The sequence below is a fragment of the Galeopterus variegatus genome, unplaced genomic scaffold, assembly GCF_000696425.1.
Source record: "Galeopterus variegatus unplaced genomic scaffold, G_variegatus-3.0.2 Scaffold328, whole genome shotgun sequence".
NCBI lineage: Eukaryota > Metazoa > Chordata > Mammalia > Dermoptera > Cynocephalidae > Galeopterus > Galeopterus variegatus.
The window spans coordinates 611,438-634,362 of record NW_007726439.1 but is presented as its reverse complement, the minus strand read 5'-3'; the positions used below and the strand labels follow the sequence as shown (position 1 = coordinate 634,362).

Sequence of the window (22,925 nt, the reverse complement as noted above, 5' to 3'; positions counted from 1 at the left end):
ATAAATGTGTTGTTTTCCGGGTTTTTTTTTTTTTTTTTTTTTTTTTTTCATTTACAGAGCACAGACCGAGTAGATTTAGCATAATTCTTAAGAGCCCTAGGATTTTTGGAATGACAGATGAACACTGTCTTCAACTTAAAGTCACCAGCTGTCCCTAACAAGAGAGTCAGCCTGTCCTTTGAAGCTTTGAAGCCTTGAAGTCATACACTGACTTCTCTCTAGCTATGAAAGTCCTTGATGGCATCTTCTTCCAATATAAGGCTGTTCCATCTACACTAAAAATCTGTTTTTTAGTATAGCCACCTTCACCTATGACCTTAGCTAGATCTCCAGGATCACTTGCTGCAGCTTCTACATCAGCATTTGTTGCTTCACCTTGCAGTTTGATGTTATGGAAACGGCCTGTTTCTTTAAACCTCATGAACCAACTTGTGCTAGCTTCAAACTTTTCTTCTGCAGCTTCCTTACCTCTCTCAGCCTTCACAGAATTGAAGCAAGTTAGGGCCTTGCTCTGGATTAGGCTTTGGCTTACAGGTATGTTATGGCTGGTTTCATTTTCTATCCAGACCACTGAAACTTTCTCCAGATTAGCAATAAGGCAGTTTCACTTTCTTATCATCCGTATATTCACTGAAGTAGCACTTTTAATTTCCTTCAAGAACTTTTCCTTCACATTCACAGCATGACTAACTTTTGGCCAAGAGGCCAAGTTTTCGGCCTGTCCCAGCTTTCAACATGCCTTCCTCACTAAGCTCAATCATTTCTAGCTTTCAATAGAAAGTGAGAAACCTGCGACTCGTCCTTTCACTTGAACACTTACAGGCCATTGTAGAGCTATTAATTGGCCTGATTTTAATACTGTTGTGTCTCAGGGAATAGGGAGACCCTAGGGGAGAGCAAGACAGGAAATGGCCAATCAGTGGAGCAGTCAAACACACACAATTGTCCATTAATTTTGCCATCTTATATGGGCGTGGTTCATAGTGCCCCAAAATTACAATAGTAACATCAAAGATAACTGATCACAGATCACCATAACAGATATAATAATAATGAAAGAGCTAAAAATATTGGGAGAATTACCAAAATGTGACACAGATACACGAGGTGATCACATGCTGTTGGAAAAATGATGCTAATAGATTTGATGCAGGGTTGCCACAAAACTTCAATTTGTAAACAATGAAATATCTATGAGGCACAATAAAGTGAAGCATGATAAAATGAGGTATGCCTGTATATATACATATATTTATATATATATATATATATACATGTACATGAAACAAAAAGTTTCACATCAACATTTACCTTTACTGCATGTGATAATCTGGCATGCATATATTCTATTCTATTTTAGCTTTTAATGCTAGTCATTACCCACCATATTGATTTCACAACCTGCTAACCTTCAGTTTGAAAAGCAATACACTAAAGAAACTGCCTAGTCCCACCAAAATTGCAGTTTATCCATTTCAACAACTTTAAGATATAGACTGCAATTGCTGACAACTTAAATAGAATTTTGAGCCCAATATATTCCCCAGTTCCTATTTATATGATTTCTAAAAACACAATACTTATAACCCTATATGTATATGGTTTCAAATCTTACCTTTGCAAATTACTACCTATATGACTGTATGAAAGTGACAACTTCTGTAAGCCTCATTTTCCTTATCTAATAATTGAGATAATAACTACCTCTCAGAAATGTTATAAAAATTAAAAAGGAAGCTATGTATTAAGTACATAGCAAAGTGCCTGGCATTCGGTAAGTGGCAGCTATTATAACTACTGGTCATTTTAAAAGCAGGGTTGTTTGGGGCCGGCCCGGTGGCGCACTGCTACAGTGCGCCGCTTGGGAAGCGCGGTGGCGCTCCCGCTGAGGGTTCGGATCCCACATACAGACCGGCCGCTCACTGGCTGAGCATGGTGCGGGAGCAACACCGAGGGTTGCGATCCCGTTGCCGGCCCTAGTCCGGTACGGGCGCAACACTGAGGGTTGCGATCCGTTGCCAGTCACGAAAAAAGACAAAAAGGAAAAAAAATAAATTAATTAATTAAAAAAATAAAAGCAGGGTTGTTTTCTTGTTACTGAGTAGTTTAAGTTCCTTATACATATTTTGGATATTAGCTCCTTATCTGATATATGATTTGCAGATATTTTCTCTTAATTTGGGGGTTGTCTCTTCATTCATTCAGTTGACTGTTTCCTTTGCTGTTCAGAAGCTTTTTAGTTTGATGCAATTCTATTTGTCTATTTGTGCTTTTGTTGCCTGTGCTTTTGGGGTCATATCCAAAAAATCATTGCCCCAAACCAATGTCGTGGAGCTTTCCCTATTTACTTCTGGTAGTTCTAGTTTCATGTCTTACATTTAAGTATCTAATCCATTTTGAGTTGATTCTTGTATGAGGGGTCAGATAAGGGTCTAATTTCATTCTTCTGCATGTGGACAGCCAGTTTTCTCAACACAATTTATTGAAGAGACTGTTCTTTCCCCATTATGTGTTCTTTGCACCTCTGTTGAAAATCAATTAATTAACAGTAGGTGTGTGGGTTTATTCCTGTGCTCTCTATCCTGTTCCATTGGTTGATGTGTCTGTTTTTATTCCAGTACCATGCTGTTTTGATTACTATAGCTTTGTAATGTATTTTGAAATTAGGACAAATAACAGTATTAAAAAATGGGCAAAAGACATTTCTCAAAAGAAGACATACAAACGACCAATAGATATACAAGAGTACTTCAAAAAGTTGTGGGAAAAAAATGGAATTAAAAGATAACATGAACTTTTGAAGTACCCTCATATAAAAAGGTGCTCAACATTGCTAATCATCAGGGAGATGCAAATTAAAACCACAGTGAAATATCACCTCACACCTGTTAGAATAGCTATGAGCAAAAAGATGAAAAACAAGAGTTACTGAGGATATAGATAAAGAAAAGGGAACCTCCAGTACACTGCTGGTGAGAATGTAAGTTATTATAGCCAGTTTGGAAAATAATATGGAGGTTCCTCAAAAAACTAAAAGTAGAATCACCATATGATCCAGCAATCCCACTTCTGGGAATATACCCAAAGGAACTGAAATCAGTATGTCAAAGAAGTATCGGCACTCCATGTTCATTGTAGCATTATTCACAATAGCTAAGATATGTACATAACTGAAATGCCCATCAAGAGATGAGTGGGTCCTTTTAAAAATGTGGTATATACAAGGGTACTTCAAAAAGTTCATGAAAAATAGAATTAAGAGATAATGCCAACCTTTTCATGAACTTTGATGTATACTCATACACACAATGGAATACTAAGAAAAAGAAAATTCTGTCACTGAGTCAACATGAATTAATCCAGAGGACATTATGCTAAGTGAAGTAAGCCAGGCACAGAAAAACAAATACCACATGATCTCACTTCTATGTGGAATCTAAAAAAGTAAAATTCATAGAAGCATAGAGTAGAATGGTGGTTACCAGAGAATGGGGGCAGAGGAGATGGATGAAGAAAGGGGAGATGCTGGTCAAAAGGTACAAAGTATCAGTTAGACAGGAGGAATAATTGCACAGTATGGTGACTATAATTAATAATACTGAATTGTATATTTCAAAATTGCTAAAGGAGTGAATTTTCAATCTTCTCAAAGGAATAAGTATGTGAGATGATAGATATGTTAATCTGCCTGATTTGATCATTCCACAATGTATACATATGGAAACACCACATTGTACCCCATAAATACATATGCTTATTATTTGTCAATTTAAAATAAAATAAATAATAATTATTATTACTGGCCTTTGAAGAACTACATAAGATTCTCAACAATGATTCTTAATCATAGCTATATATCAAAATCCCTTATAGAGGTTTTTAAACATATAGATGCCTGAGCCTCCTTATGCAATAATAGTTGAATCTCCCAAGATAAGGATCAGATGAGATAACACCAAGAAATAAGTTTGCTAAATCATATTCAACAGGAATAACAGATCTTACCCAGCACCAACCTAACTAATGACTCAAACTATACAGACAACAAAATACGAGTCAAGCATTCTTCGCTTGGAGAAGACTAAAGCTGTCAGGCATAGGTGCCTGTAAATATCTGTCTTTTCCAGCATAAACATGCACACTGGTCCAGACTGAACACGAAAGATGGAAGCAATGAATGAAGTGCACTGTCTGAACAGAAAGAGCCACTTCTGTTGTGGAACACCTGCTTGTTACACACCATTGACTACATAGTTTACATGACATTTTCCAGCAGGCTGTATCCCATAAATTCATAAACTCCAGGCTTATTTACAACCTAGACAGACCTGGTTCATCCTGCTAAAAGCATTCCACAAATGAGGAATTTACTATTTTCAGCTAGTGATGACCATTACTGTGTTTGCCAGGTCAGTCATCAGCACTTTCACAAAGGGCTTACTGCAAAGCATTCCTTCCCAACAGGCATTACTAATTACAAGGACTGGAACCACTAAACTATGCCCTTCTCCCTTTTCGAGTTCCAGGTTAACATTTGAGAATTTATTTGAATAAAATTCCTTTTGAACAGATGTCTGTAGGGGTGTCCCAAAATCCTTGGTTTTAAGCTTTAAATAGGGCAAATTGATGTTGAAATAGCTTAAAACTGCCCTAAGACTCTTGGCACCCTAGTTCATTTTCTGAATGAGAAAACTGAAGCAGTAATAGTTTTTTCATTTTGAGAGGTTTTGGGTTTTTTGTTTTTGAACATGATAAAACCATAAATGCAGTCTTCCAAGTATTCATAACTACAGAAATGGTTGGGCCATGTTTCACACAGCATGCACTCAATTCTCTCATGTGCTTGTATGTTTATCTAAATGTAAATGACACACATAATCCATGTTTTTGCAGATACTCCATTGACAGAAGTAGTGACCCTGGAAGATTTTTTTATGTTGACATTACAACAGGTGCCCTGATGACTGCAAGACCCCTAGACCGGGAAGAATATTCTTGGCATAATATCACTGTTCTTGCTATGGAAATGAGTAAGTAACACAATAAATTAGTCTCCGTGTAGTGACAAAATGTAAGTGTTGTAGAAAGTGGAAATTTTTAGAAGTTCTTTTAACAAAAATTATATTCTTTAAGGGAAGAAATGGAAATCATGGTTTATGCAAATGAATGGATGCATTCAATTCAAATACATTTTGAGTATCTCCTGTATACTTAATCCTGTGCTAGAGATAAATGCAAACAAAGCATGCAAAAGCAGTAAAAGATAACATTCTTACCCCCAAGTAGCTATGAGAAAAAGGAAAGAATCCAGAGAAATTTAATAGGCTTTCAATTTTTAATAAAATTATAAATACACAAATATAGTATAAAATATTATTATTATTGGATGAAAGGAAGCATTAATAACATAACACTTATATCACACATACACATACACACATACATGCCTATAAGAATTTGAGATATCTGACAATAAAAGGCAGATTTATTAACATAACAATCTTATAAATGGAATAAAAAATTAATAAAAACTTGATTGATATATATTATATATTATACACTTAACAAAGATTAGATTATATACTACTACATTTAGGTTTTTTTTCATAATACCTAATGATGGTAAAGGTTCAGGGAAATGGTAGTTCCTAACCTATTGGCTATATAACTAGGCACAGCCATTCAAGAGGGTAATATGACAATATGTATTAAGATTCTCCAAAACATTCATACTCTTTTTCTCAGGAATTCTGCTGCTAGTAATTACCTTAAAGAAATAATTATAGATATCAACAAAGATTTATATACCAAAATGTCCACTGCACTGTTATTTTAAAATATGGAGGGAAAGGGCCGGCCCAGTGGCACACTGGAGAGTGCACCGCTTGGGAGCACGGCGGCGCTCCCGGCCGAGGGTTCGGATCCCATGTGGAGACCGGTTCCCGCTCACTGGCTGAGCACGGTGCGGGCACAACACCGAGGGTTGCGATCCCGTTACCGGTCAGTAAAAAAAAAAAGACAAAAAGGAAAAAAAAAAAAATATGGAGGGAAATGGGAATTACTTAAATGTCTACTAATAAGCGAGTGACTAAATAAATTATGGTATAACCTAAAATAAATGAGAATGTCATGTAGACATTAACACCCATGCTTTCAAAATATACTAAGACACAGCATAATTTTGTTCTAAAGTATTAAAGTTCTAAATCCCACTTTTTAATTTTGCTTAACTGCAATTCGTGTGTGCGTGTGTGTATGTGAGTATATGTGTGTATATCTCCATATTTTGGAACACATATATAATGGATATCTCTGCTGGCAGTATTATGGAATATATTTATCCTCTTATGTTTTTCTGGAATTTTCATTATTCCTCCTACAAACAAATACCACTGTTATAATAAAAAAATAAGCTTTAATTATGTTGGAACTTTCTGGTAACCAAGCAATAGAAGTACTTAGGGGGAAGACATAGTAGATAGAGCATAAATATTTTTGAGAAAGAAACAAAAAAATGAACCAGAATAACAATGCATTCTGGGATTTAGTAAAGTTACTTACTAAAAATAATTTGAGTCCTGTAATTTTTATTTTGTCTCTTGGGGTGGTGACCAAAACAGAAAAAGACAGGAGGGGCACTACTGGGGATGTGGCATTGTCTTTGTGTGGCAGTGCCAAGCAAAAGACACAGACCAAGATAACACATTTCCCCATGAGTGACTATGAGCAACTTCTCCTGCCCCAGCTAAAGACAGGAATTTGGTGTGTTTGATCTTGTAATATCTCCTTAGTCCCTAAGCAGAAGTAAATGTGCAGTGTTATCTGTACTGAAGTGAATAATTTGAAACCTTTGGAAATATAATTCAAAGAACTGATTATTCCACAAAGATAAAGCCAAACAGTGCTATACAACATGCATCCGATTAGAAATGGTCTGTTTTAAAGCTCAGAATACAGAATTGACCTGCCTTTAATTCCAGAACCCAAGTATAAGCCAAAGCGGAGATTCAAAATCCCTTTTTAAGATTCATTTTGTGACACCCTCAAGTCTTGTTTTTCCCCTCATACACCTAGTAGCAAACACACTCTCTAACACCACATCATTGTGTCCAAGCTTCTAGGCAACACAGGCATCCTATGCTTGTGTTACCACTTCCATGGAAATTTATCTATTCCTTTAAAAACTAGACTGACGAAGTAAATACCTACTTCCAGCAAATAGCTGCTTTTCTGCAATACTGAACTCTCACCTTTGGTTTTCTTTGTGTTCTCTTAGACAATCCCTCCCAGGTTGGAAGTGTTACTGTCACAATCAAAGTCTTAGATGTGAATGACAATGCTCCAGAGTTCTCCAGATTCTATGAAGCTTTTGTCTGTGAGAATGCCAAAGCAGGGCAGGTAAGGTGGCCTGTAAACTGTGCAAGTTGGTTAATCCCCAACATATGGAAACAACTGTTACAGATAACCAAATTTGCCATCAAACACATTTTGACTCTGAAAACTAACAGTTTACAAAACAGAATCTCTGACTTCTGTACATCAGCTTTCAACAGTTTGTTTGTTAAGACAACGATTTGGAGCCTACATTACATGTTATGATCTAAACTGTGCTTTGATGGTGACTTGAGTCACAGGGTGGCCTGTATAAGGTATCTTCCCACTAGAAACTGAACTGTAGAGTATCAACTGTACTACACACGTGCTCTGGGTCCTGGAAGTGAGTGACCACATAGATCAGAAAGAAGAGTCTTGTCTTTTCTTGAGTGTAGCACCACACCAATCCCTGAAAAGAGTTTGCAGTAGGGAAAGTTTATTTATTGTCTATATCTTCCCACCTCCCTCTCTTAATTTCGGGCAGCAATTACCTCGCCCTATCAGAATGCTTTGTTACCTAGAATTATCTACCCTCTCTGTAAAATGGGAACCATAACCCACACTCCACAAGCTTTGAAAAGTCAATGAGATCAAATGCATAAAGGGCCTGTGATAACCTCATCTGAGACTAGAAAATACAGTAGCCATATCCCCATGACAACAGAGGCCCTCCCTGGACATGGGATGGTTCAAGTCCCCACAGTCAGGGGCCATAGCCTCCTAAATGATCCATCTGCTAACTGGACAGCTGACACACTGAAGGTAGCATGGGAAGCTCAGGTAGCTGTATGCTTCCAGAGGCCCCTAAACTGAGCATTGCTAGATTTAGCAAATAATAATATAGGACACCCAGTTAAATGCGAAGTTCAGATACACAACAGATAATTTTTTTGTTTTGTTTTTAAAGATGAGCGGTAAGGGGATCTTAATGTTTGACTTGGTGTTGTCAGCACCACGCTCACCCAGTGAGCAAACCAGCCATCCCTACATGGGATCCGAACCCGTGGCCTTGGTGTTATCAGCACCGCACTCTCCCGAGTGAGCCACAGGCCGGCCCAAAACACCCATTTTCTTAGTGCTGTTCATATCATGTAAGTTTTGAGAGGAAAGTAATCTGAAAGAACAAAGTTCTACTTATTTGAAATAACTGTAGTTCCGTAATCTTCAGAGACATAGCTGTGTATTTTTTAAGTATGCTTTTAAACCTAACTGAATATTTGGTTGATCAGATTCCAAGTGGTGTAGCTGAGAAACATCTAGAACTCCATTTGGAGAGGCCATGTATTAATATGTGTCAGGCTGCTACCCACCCTACAATCTCCCCATTCTGCTCCTGCCTTTGTAAGATGCTTTTCTGCTCTGTCTACTACCCAGTGATTCCCTAACAGTTCTAATTTACTTCCCTTGGAGTACATCCTGTGATCCTATGCATTCCGGTGGTGAGGCAAATGGGTGAGGATGGCCAAGATATTGAAAATCCTGCTGTTTGATTTGGGCTCTGATAAATGTTTTGAAGATTTTGAAAAGCACACAGCTCAGGAGGTATATCTGGTTTATAAAGATTCAGGCCTCCTTGTGTTTACTTGTGGGACACTGTCATCAGCTCTGTGTCTGCCAAGTCCAGATCTGTGCTTTCCTCTTAGTGAGCAGCCATGAAGGAAGCCCACAAAGAAATCAGACAACACACTTGGTGATAGCTAAGGGCAGAATGAAACCAGCTGAGCAGAATATTGCACGACAAGTGGGGCTGTGGAAAACTATGACCTGCCAGGAGAACAGAGAGCAGGAGAGCAGGCCATGGTAATCCCGACCCCAATCCCAACCCCAATCCAGTGAGGCAGTGTCCATTCATTCATTTTTTCAAGCCCCCTAATCAACCAGCTCTACACCTCAGGCCCCCATCTCACCAATATACACACAGTTCACCGGTCAGATGTTCTGCAATGACTTTTCCAACCACGTTTGTCTACTGATAACATTCCTCAAGAAATGTGTTACCTCCATATAAATAATGTTTGGCGCTACAAGCCAGATGAAAAGTACAGAATTTGTCTCTACAGAAAGATGAGGAAGGAGGGTGACTCTCCTGTGTTAGCAATGCTGACATGAGGCTACGGGGGCGGGGGGGTATCTCCACTACTCTCCTGACCCCTTGCCTTCACTATGACTCCGTTCCCCCCACATTCAGATTCAATGGTCGGGTTCTCCAGGAGATATGCCCTGAGATGGAACTCTAGTATAAGGTGTTTATTAAGGAGGGCCCTTGGAGCCAATGCCTGTGGGAGGGAAGGAAAGGACGCAAGACTTGGCAAAAGGAGAAGTCCTATTGTGATGCAGATCCACTAACAGCCTCAGCTGACTTCACAGAGAGATCTCGGACTAGAGTTTTCCCGAGTAGAGATGGGATGCCAGGCCTTGATACTACTGTCAACCTAAAGGAAGAAACAGAGACAAAAATATATAGAGCAAGGACTTTATGTAGGCCAAAATTGAGGCCTGCAGCCCGGGAGTCACAGATTCAAGTCGCCTTGAATATGTGCTCTGCTCAGCAGCAGTTTTCAGACAGACTTTTACAGAGAAAAAGAAGTCAAGGGGGCAGTTTCAAAGTTGTTTGCCCAAAATTTACGTTGGTTCACTAAAATACCAGAAACTATTGATTGGCTATACATTGCTCTTTGCATCCAGAATACTGCAACAAAGAGTGGGAATCACACTGTACAACTTATGATAACATTTCGGTAATTTATACCTGTTGGCAGTGGCAGCTAGTCTGCGTACTGTTGCTAAAACATGCCTTTTAGCAATTATCCCCAACGTGGTCAAGAGGGACATGACTAAAGCCCCATGCTTATATCTCTCTGGGTCTGATAAGGTTAGCAGACCCCACACTGCTCAGATTGCTGAACTACTTTTCTTTCTCACTATCACATCAGTTAGTCACTGGATGTGGATTGCCCTGGAAGGATGCAGTGACCGGGGGTAAGGTGGCTCTCCGAGGTAATCCCTGAAGAGACTGACAGATGAGGGCCAGAGCAACAAGTCCTTCAATGAAGGGGGATCAGAGCAACAGTGTCCAGAAAGCCCCTTGCTGGGAGCTTCCCCCTCTGTATAGCATTATCTCCTTTAATTTACAGATAAAGAAATACAGACTAAGCAAGCCCACCCAGGCCCTCCAGCTGACATTTGATGTTCTGGTTTCTACCCTAGCAGAAACATAGCCAGCTTTTAATAGCAAGAGTGGCAATTCTACAGGGCCAGCCCAAGAGGGGTGGGAGTAGTTTGTGCTATTGGTTGGTAGAAAGCAAAAACAGAGGAAAATCAGCCATTCAACCCCTTTTCTATATCCTGCCCCCTGCCCCCTGCCCCAGCCTGCCTGCTAATGTTCCAATTGTCTGGTTCACACTGTTTTCTTTAATATATTTTTCATCATCATCATCATCATCTCCTTCGCCTTCATGGCAATGTTTTCCTTTGAAGAGCATTATGGAAAAGGCCAAATTTGGCCAAAGAGCTCAAGTGGAAGCCACCCCACCTCTTGCTGTCCCCACCGTGAGCTCCGCTTCTGACTCTAGTCTATTCTACACATTCCACCAGGGAATCTAATGCTCTACACCTTTGCCAGCTCCCCTACTGCCAACAAAGCATGACTGCCCTGGGACCCACTCCCTCACATCTGTTTTCCATTAACCCAACATACCCAGTGCTGATGTGTCTGCTTACCCTTCTAGGTAGTGGTCCTTCTTAAACAGGGGCTCACAAAGCTAGCAACTTAACCCTCAAATAGCCACCCAATCATGAAGTAGACAGGGTAAGATGATGAAAATATGGGGGACATGTAGGACCTTGTGGCACCCCACAGTCCTTTTACTCAGTCTTTTATTTAGACCACCTAAAAATGGCTGGCCGTGGTGTGGGAATATAAGTTATACTGATGTCTAACATCTAAGGTATTTAGATAACATTTACTCTATGCCTATTAACGTACTCAGGCCCTACAACAAACCAAAATTAAATCTTTAGTTGTGTGATGGCATGGAGGTTTTCCAGGCACGTATCATGATGTCCTTCTCATTAGTTAAAACCACCACCATTGGGTTTCAGGGTTTAGGATTTCACTGGGCCCTGAAGCTTTTCTCTTTGGCTTCAACTCACTTGATTTCATGTCCCTCCTTCAGCTGATCCAGACAGTGAGTGCAGTGGACCTGGATGACCCACTCCATGGCCAGCATTTCTATTACAGCTTGGCTCCTGAGGCTACTAACAACCCCAACTTCACCATAAGGGACAACCAAGGTAATCAGGTGGACAGAGGGCTATCTATGCTTTTCCACAGCTTAGGCTGGATACTTTGGGTTACTGTACTATGCAAAAAGCATCAAGAGTAACCTGCTCTTTAATAACTGGGAGGACATTAATGCTAATTTGTAGTGTCTTTTAAAGTTTTGTTTCAGAATATCAAAGACAGAAAGTGCCCTCTGCTGACTCTAAAACTTTCATTCAGTCAGTCAACAAATGTTTATTGAGTGCTTGTTCTATGCAAGACTCTGTTTGAGGCACAGAGACAAAAACCTTCCTACTTTCTCACAGATAGCACCCATATTTATATGTTCTGTCACAACGGAAAGAATCTGAGAAAGATGATAGAAAGTGACCTAAATACAGAGAAAAACCTGAGGGAACCTTTCTAAGCTAGGATAAAAGGGGGAAACAGTGAAAAGCTCTCAGAACAAAAGTGAGACAAAGGCTAAGAGAAATAGCAAAGGGCAAATACAGAAACACAAACAGCAGTTTTGACACTGAAACAACTTTTCTACTTTAGAATGATGTAGAAAGACACATCTAGGTGGGGTTCCTGTTGCAGAAAGTGCTCCTCACTACATCTTTACTGGAATGTAATTCTAGACTCCTTTCCAATAAGCATTCAGATCAACTAAGGAGTTTATAGACCCAGCACACTCTTCTTTGGGCACAGATGGGAAAAGGCGGGGCTTCTGTTCTCTAGCCAGATGACGTGCTTCAAAGAAAGGTCAGAACAATTGGAAAAAACAATTTAAATCTGTCAAATGAACCCCTTCTGTTAACTCTGCTACAAGCTAGACATATAACCTTGGGGAGGTCATCACTTTTCTGGACTACAGTAGCTTCATTTTCATTCTAATTCTAAAATATTTATTGTTGCTCTGTAACAATCTAAACAAAGAGTAACAAAAAATCATGATTAGGCATGCCTGGTCTCAGTCTCAAACATCAATTATTTGAGATTTAAAGTATTAACTTAGCCCCCCATGATAGTCTTCTGCAATAAAACTTGACAATCTCAAACCTGTTTTATTCTAAATGGAAAACATTCTTCCAAGACATCCCTTCAACATCTATATACATCATCATAAAATCACTAATTCTGGAAGGGCACTATGAATTATAATAACAAAAATAATATAATTAAATATCCTGAGATATTTATTGTGTCAACATTTTCAACCACTGATTTATCCACTTCATCGGGAAACCCTTCTTGCAAAAACTTGGTTTCAGCTTCCTCAGGACTGGTTTTATAAAGGAAACTCTAACAGGGCAGTGTGGGAATAACACGTTATATTGTTTCTCCAAATTTTCAGCTACATGTCACTTATCTTTTCACTCTGGTGTTTGTCAGAATCGATACAGAAACAATATGCAGCAAAATGGTGCAGATTTCTTAAAGATGACTTTGAGCACCAATTCATGGAACCAATACCTTAAAAAGATGGGCCACTGGAACAGGATAACTATAAAAAGACATGACTCATCTCTTGGAAAGTTTCCCAAAAACAGAAGTCTGCACATCTTCAACAGAAAGCACAAACTCCTAATTTATCCCACGAGTATCCTTACTGAAGCTCATTTAAAAAATTGACCAATGTCTGATATGGTGGAACTACTGCCAAGTGCCCCCCACTCCCATCCCAGAAGCATGATGTCCTTTTATGAACAAAACAGGGCACTATCTCAAGTAAAGACTTTTTTCATTTTTAGCCCCAAATATTATTAAAAGGATTGGGTGTATATGGCACTTTCCAGTTTCAAAAGCATTTTCCCATACTTTGCTTTATTTAATATTTATAATAATTCTGTAAGTTTTCAGGAAGTTACTAATCCCTCTGCTTCTTATTGTCCCATTTGATAGATGAGGAAAGTAAGCAAATGGCCAAGATCAGAGAGTGAATAAACATTAAGATTAGGACTATAAATTGGGTCCTGTTTTAGCCACACACACATACCCACACACACAAAGTGTTTCATGTCACCTTAGAAACAAACACTGTTTTCAAATGGGTTACTAAAGCCCTAATTATCACATTCAACAAAAATTTTCCAAGTGGCTACTATATACAGGACTCTGCAATGTGATGCTCTAATTTTTTTCTTTAATCTTAATTCTTAGATCAAGACATATACAAAGTACAGTAAGCATAATATAATACTTTTATAAAATTCAGCTCTGGTCAGTATTTCTTAAAGAATTATGATCTAGCCTGAATTAAATCAAAAAGTAAAAATTTAAAAAAAAATTCTGTTTACAGAAAAACTTAGTTTCTGAAGATAAAAACAAAAAATTAAAACTATGAAGCAGAATGAATAGTATTTAGTTATTAAGTCTGGAAAACAGAAAGGTGGTGAGTTGTGTGGAAGGTGGAAATATGAATATCATCCTCAGGTTGGCAATCAATTCTCTTCATCCACTGAGAAGAAAATATAAGAGGAACATAGCCAGTACCCAAGTAGAAAGAGATTACAATTATTTGAATAATTTTTAACAATTAATGTTACTAAATAAGTGGTTACATAACGCAAAGGAAAGAGTGCATGCTTTGGAGTCCCTGAGACCAGAATTCAAATCCCAAGTTTCCTACAACCTAGGTTAGTGACTTTGAATAATAAAATCACTCTAGGCCTTAATTCTCTCACCCATGACAGTAAAATTATCAGTGTCTCACCAACTGTCACCAAACTGTTATGAAGATTAAATGGCACTGCATATAAGTGTAAGTACCTGGCACATGAGTGCTCAATAAACAATAGCTGCTACCATGAAAAAGCAGGAGGAGGAGGAAAAGTTAATTAAAGGATAATTCACTAGTCAGAATAGGCTAGGTTATGCTACAAGAACAAACATCACCAAATCTCAGTGGTTTAGCACAACTAAAGTTAACTTTTTGCTCACATAAAGCCACTGAGGATCTGAGTGCCCCAGAACAGCTGTCCATCAGGTATAGCTCAGTGTCCTACACTGCTTTGATCTCTGTCTCACATACTCTTTCTCAGTCCCCACAGCAAGGCAAGAAAGCATGAAGGATCACAAACGAGCTCTTACACGCATCTGCCTGGAAGTGATGCAAATCACTTGCTCATTAACTAAAGCAAACCGCATAGACATCCCCAAGTTCAATAGGATAGGAAAATATAATCCTTTATTACATCCAAGAAGTGAAGGAGAACCAGCAATACTGATTATCATTAGTAATGTTCACTTTGGCTAGGTTCTCAGAATATTTTGTGAACTTCTAGACTCTTCCTTGTGAAATGTGAAACACATCCAGAAGAGCTTCCGCAATGATGACATTAGCTTTGAGAGTCATTTTTTGTACGTCTTACCACATCTCAAACTTTTCCTCTGCCAAAAATGATCTCAGCTTTGCAAAAATATATCTGCTTTAGAACGCAAACCCACTCCAGGAAACTTGAAACAGATTTAAAAAATGAAAAATCCTATAACATGACATTAGGCAAATATAAATATAAATACACACACTCCAGCCTTGTAGAAACACATCTAATAATTTGACTAATCCCCTTTAAAACTGGAGGAAAAGTAACTAGTATTGCTGATCAGGAACAAATTTTCACCCAGTTGATATTAACTGCTTAAACTTAGACCGCCAAGTTGGGAGAAATAACAGGGTGTGTCATATGACTAGAAGATTTCAAATAAGCTGCTAAATGAGCAGGTTCTTCAGGAAGCACAGGAGGAGTTGGTGACTGCATTTCAGAGGCATAAAAGAAAATAGCAAAAGACAAGAATTTCAGCCAAAGTGGCAAAAATAAGCAATCTGCCACAGCCACATGGGCTCCTCAGCATTCTTTTCCTGGAGGCACAAAGCAGCACTGGGGCCTTGGCAAGCTGCTGAGTGGGAACAAGCGGGGACCACAAGTCACCCGTGATTGTTCACTTCTGTCAAGCTTTCCCAGGGACATTTTTGTTAAATCTGAAGTCTGACAGTTCGCCCTGGGCACTTGATGTCACAAAGGGTAAGACAGACTCTTAAAAAAGGGTTTCTCTCCTAGACCTCAGGGTTTTGCCTAGAAATAAGCAAAAATCTTGGTCTCTGAATCCACATGCTGATCCAGGCAAACCTGCCCTGGCCATAGCTGAACCCCTTCAGGGAATGCTCGACTATCTTTCTCTTTCCTTCCCACACCCTGTCCCTGCCCCATTGCTTTTCTCCATCCAAACAATTAATTCACCTGCTGGTTCTTCCATTTTCTTCTTCCCTCTCATTCTGCTTCTTCCCTTTTGGAATCCTGGAATCCTCTTGCTTCTTCAGATAACACTGCCCGGATTCTAACCAGGAGGTCTGGCTTTCGGCAGCAAGAGCAGAGTGTCTTTTACCTGCCCATCCTGATAGCAGACAGCGGGCAGCCAGTGCTGAGCAGCACAGGCACACTGACCATCCAGGTGTGCAGCTGTGATGATGATGGCCATGTCATGTCCTGCAGCCCCGAGGCCTACATACTCCCAGTCAGTTTGAGTCGGGGTGCCCTCATTGCCATCCTGGCCTGCATCTTTGTCCTCTTAGGTAAGTAAGTGGCTTGTTTCCGTTCTGTGGAATCCTCCAAATGTTTGCTTAGATATGCATCAGCTGCCACCCTAACAAGGCTATTCAGAACTTGTCTTTCACACCATGCTTACTGAAAACGTGTAGAGTGAGGCTGGGAAAAAGTAAAAAAATTGAAGTCAGTCCCTTCCTTTAAGGCCTCTTTGGGAAGGTCAAAGCATCTACTATGAGCCAGGGCACCATGCTAGACTCTGGGATTAAGACAACAGATATGTCCCAACCTTCACAGAGTTTACTTCAGAAAAAGTAAGTTCACTTTGACATCATAAAACCAAAATTACAATTTTGGACAGGATACAATGATCACTTCTTCTAATCCCTTCATTTCAGATAAGTAATAGCTAAATGACAGAGAGGTAAGTGACAGGCCCAAAGCCAAATGTCATAGGCACAGCCAGGACTGAAATGCAGGTGGGCCATATATTGGGCACCCCTGTGTCTCAGCAGTACTGCCCTTCTCCTAGCTGCTCATCCCCTGACTCTAGAGTTGGTAAGTGTTACAGAGAAGGGAAGAGGGACAGGGTGTCCCAGGAGGACAGGGGTAGGTGCCATTTCAAATACAGTGGTCAAGGAAGTCATCACTGATAAGGAGAACTTTGAGCAGAGACCTGTAGGAAGTAATGGAGTGAACCACATGGATTCTGGGGAAATAAGCTGTTTGGGGCATTAGCACCTCTCCCAGGCACTGTGGCCTTCTAACAAGAAGCAGTGACTAAACGGGGCCAGTTTGCCTCTCATAGTGAAATAAAAAGATGTGACAAGCCAGTGGGAGAGAACTACTGGGGTAGGAGATCCCTCCTTCCTCCTCTCAAGTCATACTGCAAAGCAGCCACCCGACTCCTCTCTACATAAGGCCATCCATGCAACTATTTTCTAACCCCACAATCAAAAACAAACAAAAAACCATTTAAACCAACTCCTGAAACCAGGAAAATATCTTCATATATATAACCCTATTCTTCTTACTGAATTAATTCATAGCATGTTTATCCTGCTTAGAGAAAAGTATACTTAGTAGATAGTAGTATTACTCAATTTAAAACAAATCCCAGCTTCCTGTGATGGAAAAAAGTAAAGCACTGGAGATTTAAATTAGAATAGATATGCAGATATCCATATACATTCTTGATCCCAAGTCCACCTCTACACCAAGAGACTACGTCAGACCAAAGAAAGAAATTCCAAATTGTGTGAAATGTCAGCCCTTGAACTTCTAGTTATGTCTGAAGAATATGTTGCTCAAAACACATTTTAAAATACAACACGCGGTCTAATTTTGCTGTTCTAGTTCAGTCCTTTGTGAAGGGAGTAGTAGTATAAATAAGTAACCTTTCTAGGTCCTTGGATCTCTGGATCAGAGAGAATTGTTAGGGGTTCTGGGCCACATCTGTAATTGACAAATGAAACCTCTCTGTAATTCCTGGAGTGTCCATAAGGTGGCATTGGGAGTCCTTGACTGCAGAACAAGACAGCCTGCAAGAAGCCTTTGAAGAAATTTGCTCCTAGGAAAAATATCTAGACTGGCTGTCCTTACTTCTGTCTTTGGAAAATGTCTATGTTATAGGTTCACCCTGGCCCACGAAAAATCATCATTACAGAAAGACTGATTTAAAGAGACTGGCTTGAAGAGGTTCTCAAGTTAGAAATGGTGTGCAAAGGACAGTTTATTTTGTCACTCCCAAACCCATTATGCTTTGTCTTTTTAATTGTACAGAATAAGTAAACAGTTTTCAGGAGCTAAATTGGGCAGAGTTGTCATAAAATCCTCAAAGTTTTAAGAACACTTAATTCTAAGGGTATATATCCCTCATTAAATATAATTCATAAAACTAAGATTTTGAGTTGCAGTTGTCAACAAAATACTACATTTAGTGGACAACTAAACCCATTAATTTTGATTTAGCCAGTTTTTTTGGTTTTTTTCCATTTCTCAAATAGGTATCTAGTTCCTAGAAAATCTCATAAGCCCTATACACTGTGCCTATAGAAACCTAAAGAATAAACATCCCTAGAATGGATTCTCTTCTATCAGGGAAGCCTTTCAACTGAATAGGACTATTTTTCCCAAAATCTGATTTTCAGGTCATTATGCAATACTTGTTAGACTACCTAAAAAATAAGACACATTGCAATCTTTATTTTTCAAGAAATGGACCAGTTCTATAAACTATCCAATTCTCCATCACCATCGGAATCCTCTCCAGCAGATACTCAGACTTATCTAATTTTGCATCCTGGCATTTTCCAAAATTTTCCCCTACCACTCCAAGGTCACCTTCGTGAAGTCCTTCCCAGTCTTACAAGCAGAATGCTCTGGTCCTGCCTCTGTACTCTCTTGGGAACAGTTGTGACCCCAAAATAGATGTTATCACTGTCCAATTTGTATTCATCATCAGTGTCTACAATTTCCTTAGATTGTAAGCGCATAAGAGCAGAAACCATGTCATATGCAATATAATTTTCCCCTTGCTTAGCATACAGCCTAAAAATATTTGGGTTTAGTGGCTATTTACTGAATCCCACAAACACGGCATGTTCACTTAGAATCCCATTTATCTAATCTGCTGGAGTGTGATTTGGATTAAATCACATCCCAGCCTTTGATGTCCAGTTCAAGTCCCCACTTCCTTACAGACCTATTGGTCTCTCGCTGACATCATACAGTCCTTCTATCCATGATTCATATTTTTGCACATACAGAAAATATACAAGAGTATATCATTGTTTCTTGTGTGTGCATTTTGCCACCCAATCTATTTGGGAGAATATCAGCTATTAACATCATTAATTGCAATTAATAAAAAAGCCCGATCTACATTCAAATTTTTAAAAAATCATTTTTGTGAGTTTTGTTAGTCACTTTGAAATCTCTTACTGTACATGTGACTGTACTCCATTTTTTCCCCTTGGATAAAAAGGGGTCTTATTTTGCAATGCTGTCAAATTGTCACTGTTCACCAGCTGTAACAAAGCACACTAGGAAAAAAAAAATCAATAGCACTTCTACAGCTCAAATCTCAGCACACTTCCTGGAAAACGTTTTCAGTCAGCAAGATCAACAGCTCAATGGGATTATCTCTCTCTCTCCTTTAAACCCCAGTGAACACATCCTGGAAAAAAATGCACTTGTTGGGATAAAATTTTATCCAAACCTGCAAGGGCACATCTAACAGTGTGATGCTTCTTTAATAACATGATGAATTATATAAAACGTCACTGCTCATTCCCTCCTTTCCATGAACACCTTTGGATCCAGAAAGCCACAAGCCCCTCTCTCTAATGAAAGGCTTTTCTGAGGAACCTCAGACTATTGGACCACAGGAGTCATTTATGCTCTTATCTTTCGGAGAAGGTATAAAAAGACTATGACTTTGGCTCATACTTAGCATATGTGTCTTTATGCATATTCGTTAGTATATGATTATATTTATAGAGTAGAACCCTATTCAGACGCTACTGTAAGAAAGCAGAATTCCACCTACATTAATAATATTTCCCCACTATAATAAGAGGAATTTATATTCATTACTGTATAAACAGAGTACGTGATCTGATCCTTAGCGGATCTTACTTGCATGGCAGGCCATAGTGCATTGTGCTTTGTTAATGGAATTTTATATTGGTTGGTTGAGTGTACACACACACACACACACACACACAATTTCGAAGCAGCAAGCTGATGTGAAGAGATTTTATAAGCAGTTTCTTCTAATTGAACCACGTGAAGAAAATATAAGGCTTCATTCGTCCACAAACTCTCAATCTGACACGGCAGAAAGAGAATGAGATAGACTTAAATTAGAATTCCCCGTGGTTTAAAATATCCAAATGCTGTTTCTCAACTCACCGCTTAGTAAACTCTTCCCATACTTGTGGACAGTCAAGAATACTTGTAGTCACGACACACACAGCCAGGTCTCACCAGCACATATCCTGTCCTCTTTGTTCCCGGCAGTGCTGGTGCTGCTCATTTTGTCCATGAGGAGGCACCGGAAACAGCCGTACATCATCGACGACGAGGAGAACATCCACGAGAACATCGTCCGCTACGACGACGAGGGTGGCGGCGAGGAGGACACCGAGGCCTTTGACATCGCAGCCATGTGGAACCCCCGAGAGGCGCAGGCGGGAACCGCCCCCAAGACGCGGCAGGACATGCTGCCCGAGATTGAGAGCCTCTCCCGCTACGTGCCTCAGACGTGCGCCGTGAACAGCACCGTCCACAGCTACGTGCTGGCCAAGCTCTACGAGGCCGACATGGACCTGTGGGCCCCGCCTTTCGACTCCCTCCAGACATACATGTTCGAGGGGGACGGTTCCGTGGCAGGGTCGCTGAGTTCCCTGCAGTCGGCCACATCAGACTCGGAGCAGAGCTTCGACTTCCTCACGGACTGGGGGCCCCGCTTCCGGAAGCTGGCGGAGCTCTACGGGGCATCGGAGGGGCCGGCGCCCCTGTGGTGACGGAAGCCTGGAGGCAGGCGCGCGTCCAAATCCAGACGTTCTCCGCGGATGCTTCGCGGACGAGGTGCAGCCGACAACACGAGCAATACTGTGCTGGAGAGTGAGGATGGGGTGAGCGGGCGGACGGAGCTCTCTTTGGATCAGCTTTACTTGGTTAGAGTAAGTTAAATAATCTAAAGGAAACCCAGAAAGAAAGAGGGCAGAATCTCCAATTACTTTTTTTTTTTTTCCACTTTTTTGTTTTTCTGACACTGTATTCAAAGGCCTGGAGTCCAAGGTATTATGGCAAGCTTGGCTTCTTTGTCGTTCGCCAAGGCCTTTGTTGCTTTGCCACCACAAAAAGGCTCTGGTCTTAAATACAGAGATGGCAATTGAAAGCAAATAGAAAGTTCTACTCACATATCCATTTTTTATCTTATTTTATTGTCCTTTTAAGAGTTTTGCTGGCTCATCAAACCGCAGAAACCAACCCACACAAAAGAACAAAGAAAAATTGTTCTTGGGTGAATTTAACCTACGTCTTCTGGGATGGATAGAATTTCTTTTAACCCTTCTGAGACAAGGTTAAGACTGAATCGGCCTTGCATGCGGGATGGGTGGGAGAAGGAAGAGACACTGACTTTGTGCTCAAGTTTAATGGCCAAACCAAGAATTATTGGCATTACACTAATCCAACGCCATCAAGTTAGAGTGCTCCTGTTCTCCTCTCAGTTCTTTGACTGTGCCCCTGCAAAATTGTTTGGAATGAAACCAGAAAATCTGCCTCTTTTGCACTGTAGATGTCTCTTCCATGTGCCAAATGTGGAGATTAGATGCTACAAACGAAAGCCAAATAAAAAGAAGTATCTGATAAAAACATGGGTTAGAGGGCTTTCCTAATCTGTGTGAGGTCAATCCAAGGGATGTTTACATACTGTAGATAACCTACTTGAACAAAAATCAGTATTATAGAGAATAAATGGATGTAAGAAAATCACATGTATAAGTTTTGTATATTTGTTAATAATTTTGGTAATAAATATGATGTACTGAATCTCAGTACCTTAGCACTTCTTTTAATAAAAGTTAAATAGATGGGAAAGTCGGTTGCAAATTTGTTTAATCACTGAGCAGGTAAGAGATGACTTGGTGCTCTTGATCTAGCCTCAGGTTCCTGGGGCTGGGGCTGATTCATAAGGCAACAGCAGTGGCAAAGAAGTCTGAGGCTGTGCATTTTATTTGTCACTGACCAGATGAACATTGCGGATCAAACTGTTAAGCTTTTAATGAACAGTCTTTCTTCCCCCATCTCTGAAGAGAGCAAAGGATGGTTTAGTAATATCAATGATGCAATGGTGAATTTAGCAAGCATTTTTCATTTTGTGAGAGGGTGTTACATAGCCACCAAGAAGGCCGGCTACTGTGCTACTTTCATCTTTGTTGGGGCAAATCAAATATGTTCCACTCATCAACCCTAGATGAGCTCGAGAAAGTTGGGGTTGTATTCTATTTATCTTTACCTTCCCTACAGTAACTTAGTCCTTTGCATATAGTAGGTGCTTAGTAAGTGCTTAGTGGCTACATGATGGAAGAGATCTCTTTCTTCAACCTTCTATTACTAAAGGATATTTTACACAATTATCCTCACAATTGAGGACAAACTGTGAACAAAATAGTTTCTTAAAACTCTTGGACATAGCAGTATTTCTCAAATTTTAATGTGTATCAGAATCACCTGGAGCCCTTGTTAAACTACCTCATCCCCAGAATTTCTGATTCAGTAAATCTAGGCCAATTTGCATTTTTAACCAGGTAATGCTGATGCTGCTGGTCCAGGAACCACATTTTGAGAACCTCTGGTACATGGTTGCTCTCTCTCAAACGTATGAAGGTTAGATTATCAGCTCACTTGCATTGGGGCCCAGTCCCTCCACAGAGTGGTGTTGTGAATCTCCTTTCCAGTAAAAAGGACAGTTTGGCCAAAATGTATGAGAAGACTGCTGAGGGTCTGGCAGCCAGCAGGATGTATTTTGTACGTATTACATGGTACACTAACAGCCAGGCAAATTCTCATCTTCAGTCTTCAGCATGCTCACCCTTTTCTCCCATGAAAGACAGCAGCTCTCACACATCTTCTCTGAAGGTAGGGTGTAATGTAGAAACAAATAATAAAGCAAAAGAAAAAGCATGAACTGAAGTCCAAACTAGGCTCAGCAACATACCAGTTATATGAAT

The 22,925-nt window shown here is 39.9% G+C and overlaps 1 protein-coding gene across 1 annotated transcript in view; it reads left to right on the top strand.

Annotated features, from left to right (window-relative positions):
- The window catches only part of CDH20 (cadherin 20, type 2), a 65,722-nt gene extending 43,930 nt beyond the window's left edge, over window positions 1-21,792 (top strand). Inside the window, exons 7-11 of the mRNA XM_008567541.1 lie at window positions 4,894-5,030; window positions 7,277-7,398; window positions 11,550-11,667; window positions 15,960-16,211; window positions 20,206-21,792. Coding sequence (XP_008565763.1) covers window positions 4,894-5,030; window positions 7,277-7,398; window positions 11,550-11,667; window positions 15,960-16,211; window positions 20,206-20,711 — 1,135 coding nt within the window. The 3' untranslated portion in view covers window positions 20,712-21,792. The remainder of the gene's footprint in view (window positions 1-4,893; window positions 5,031-7,276; window positions 7,399-11,549; window positions 11,668-15,959; window positions 16,212-20,205) is intronic.
- Window positions 21,793-22,925: the final 1,133 nt, after the last annotated feature.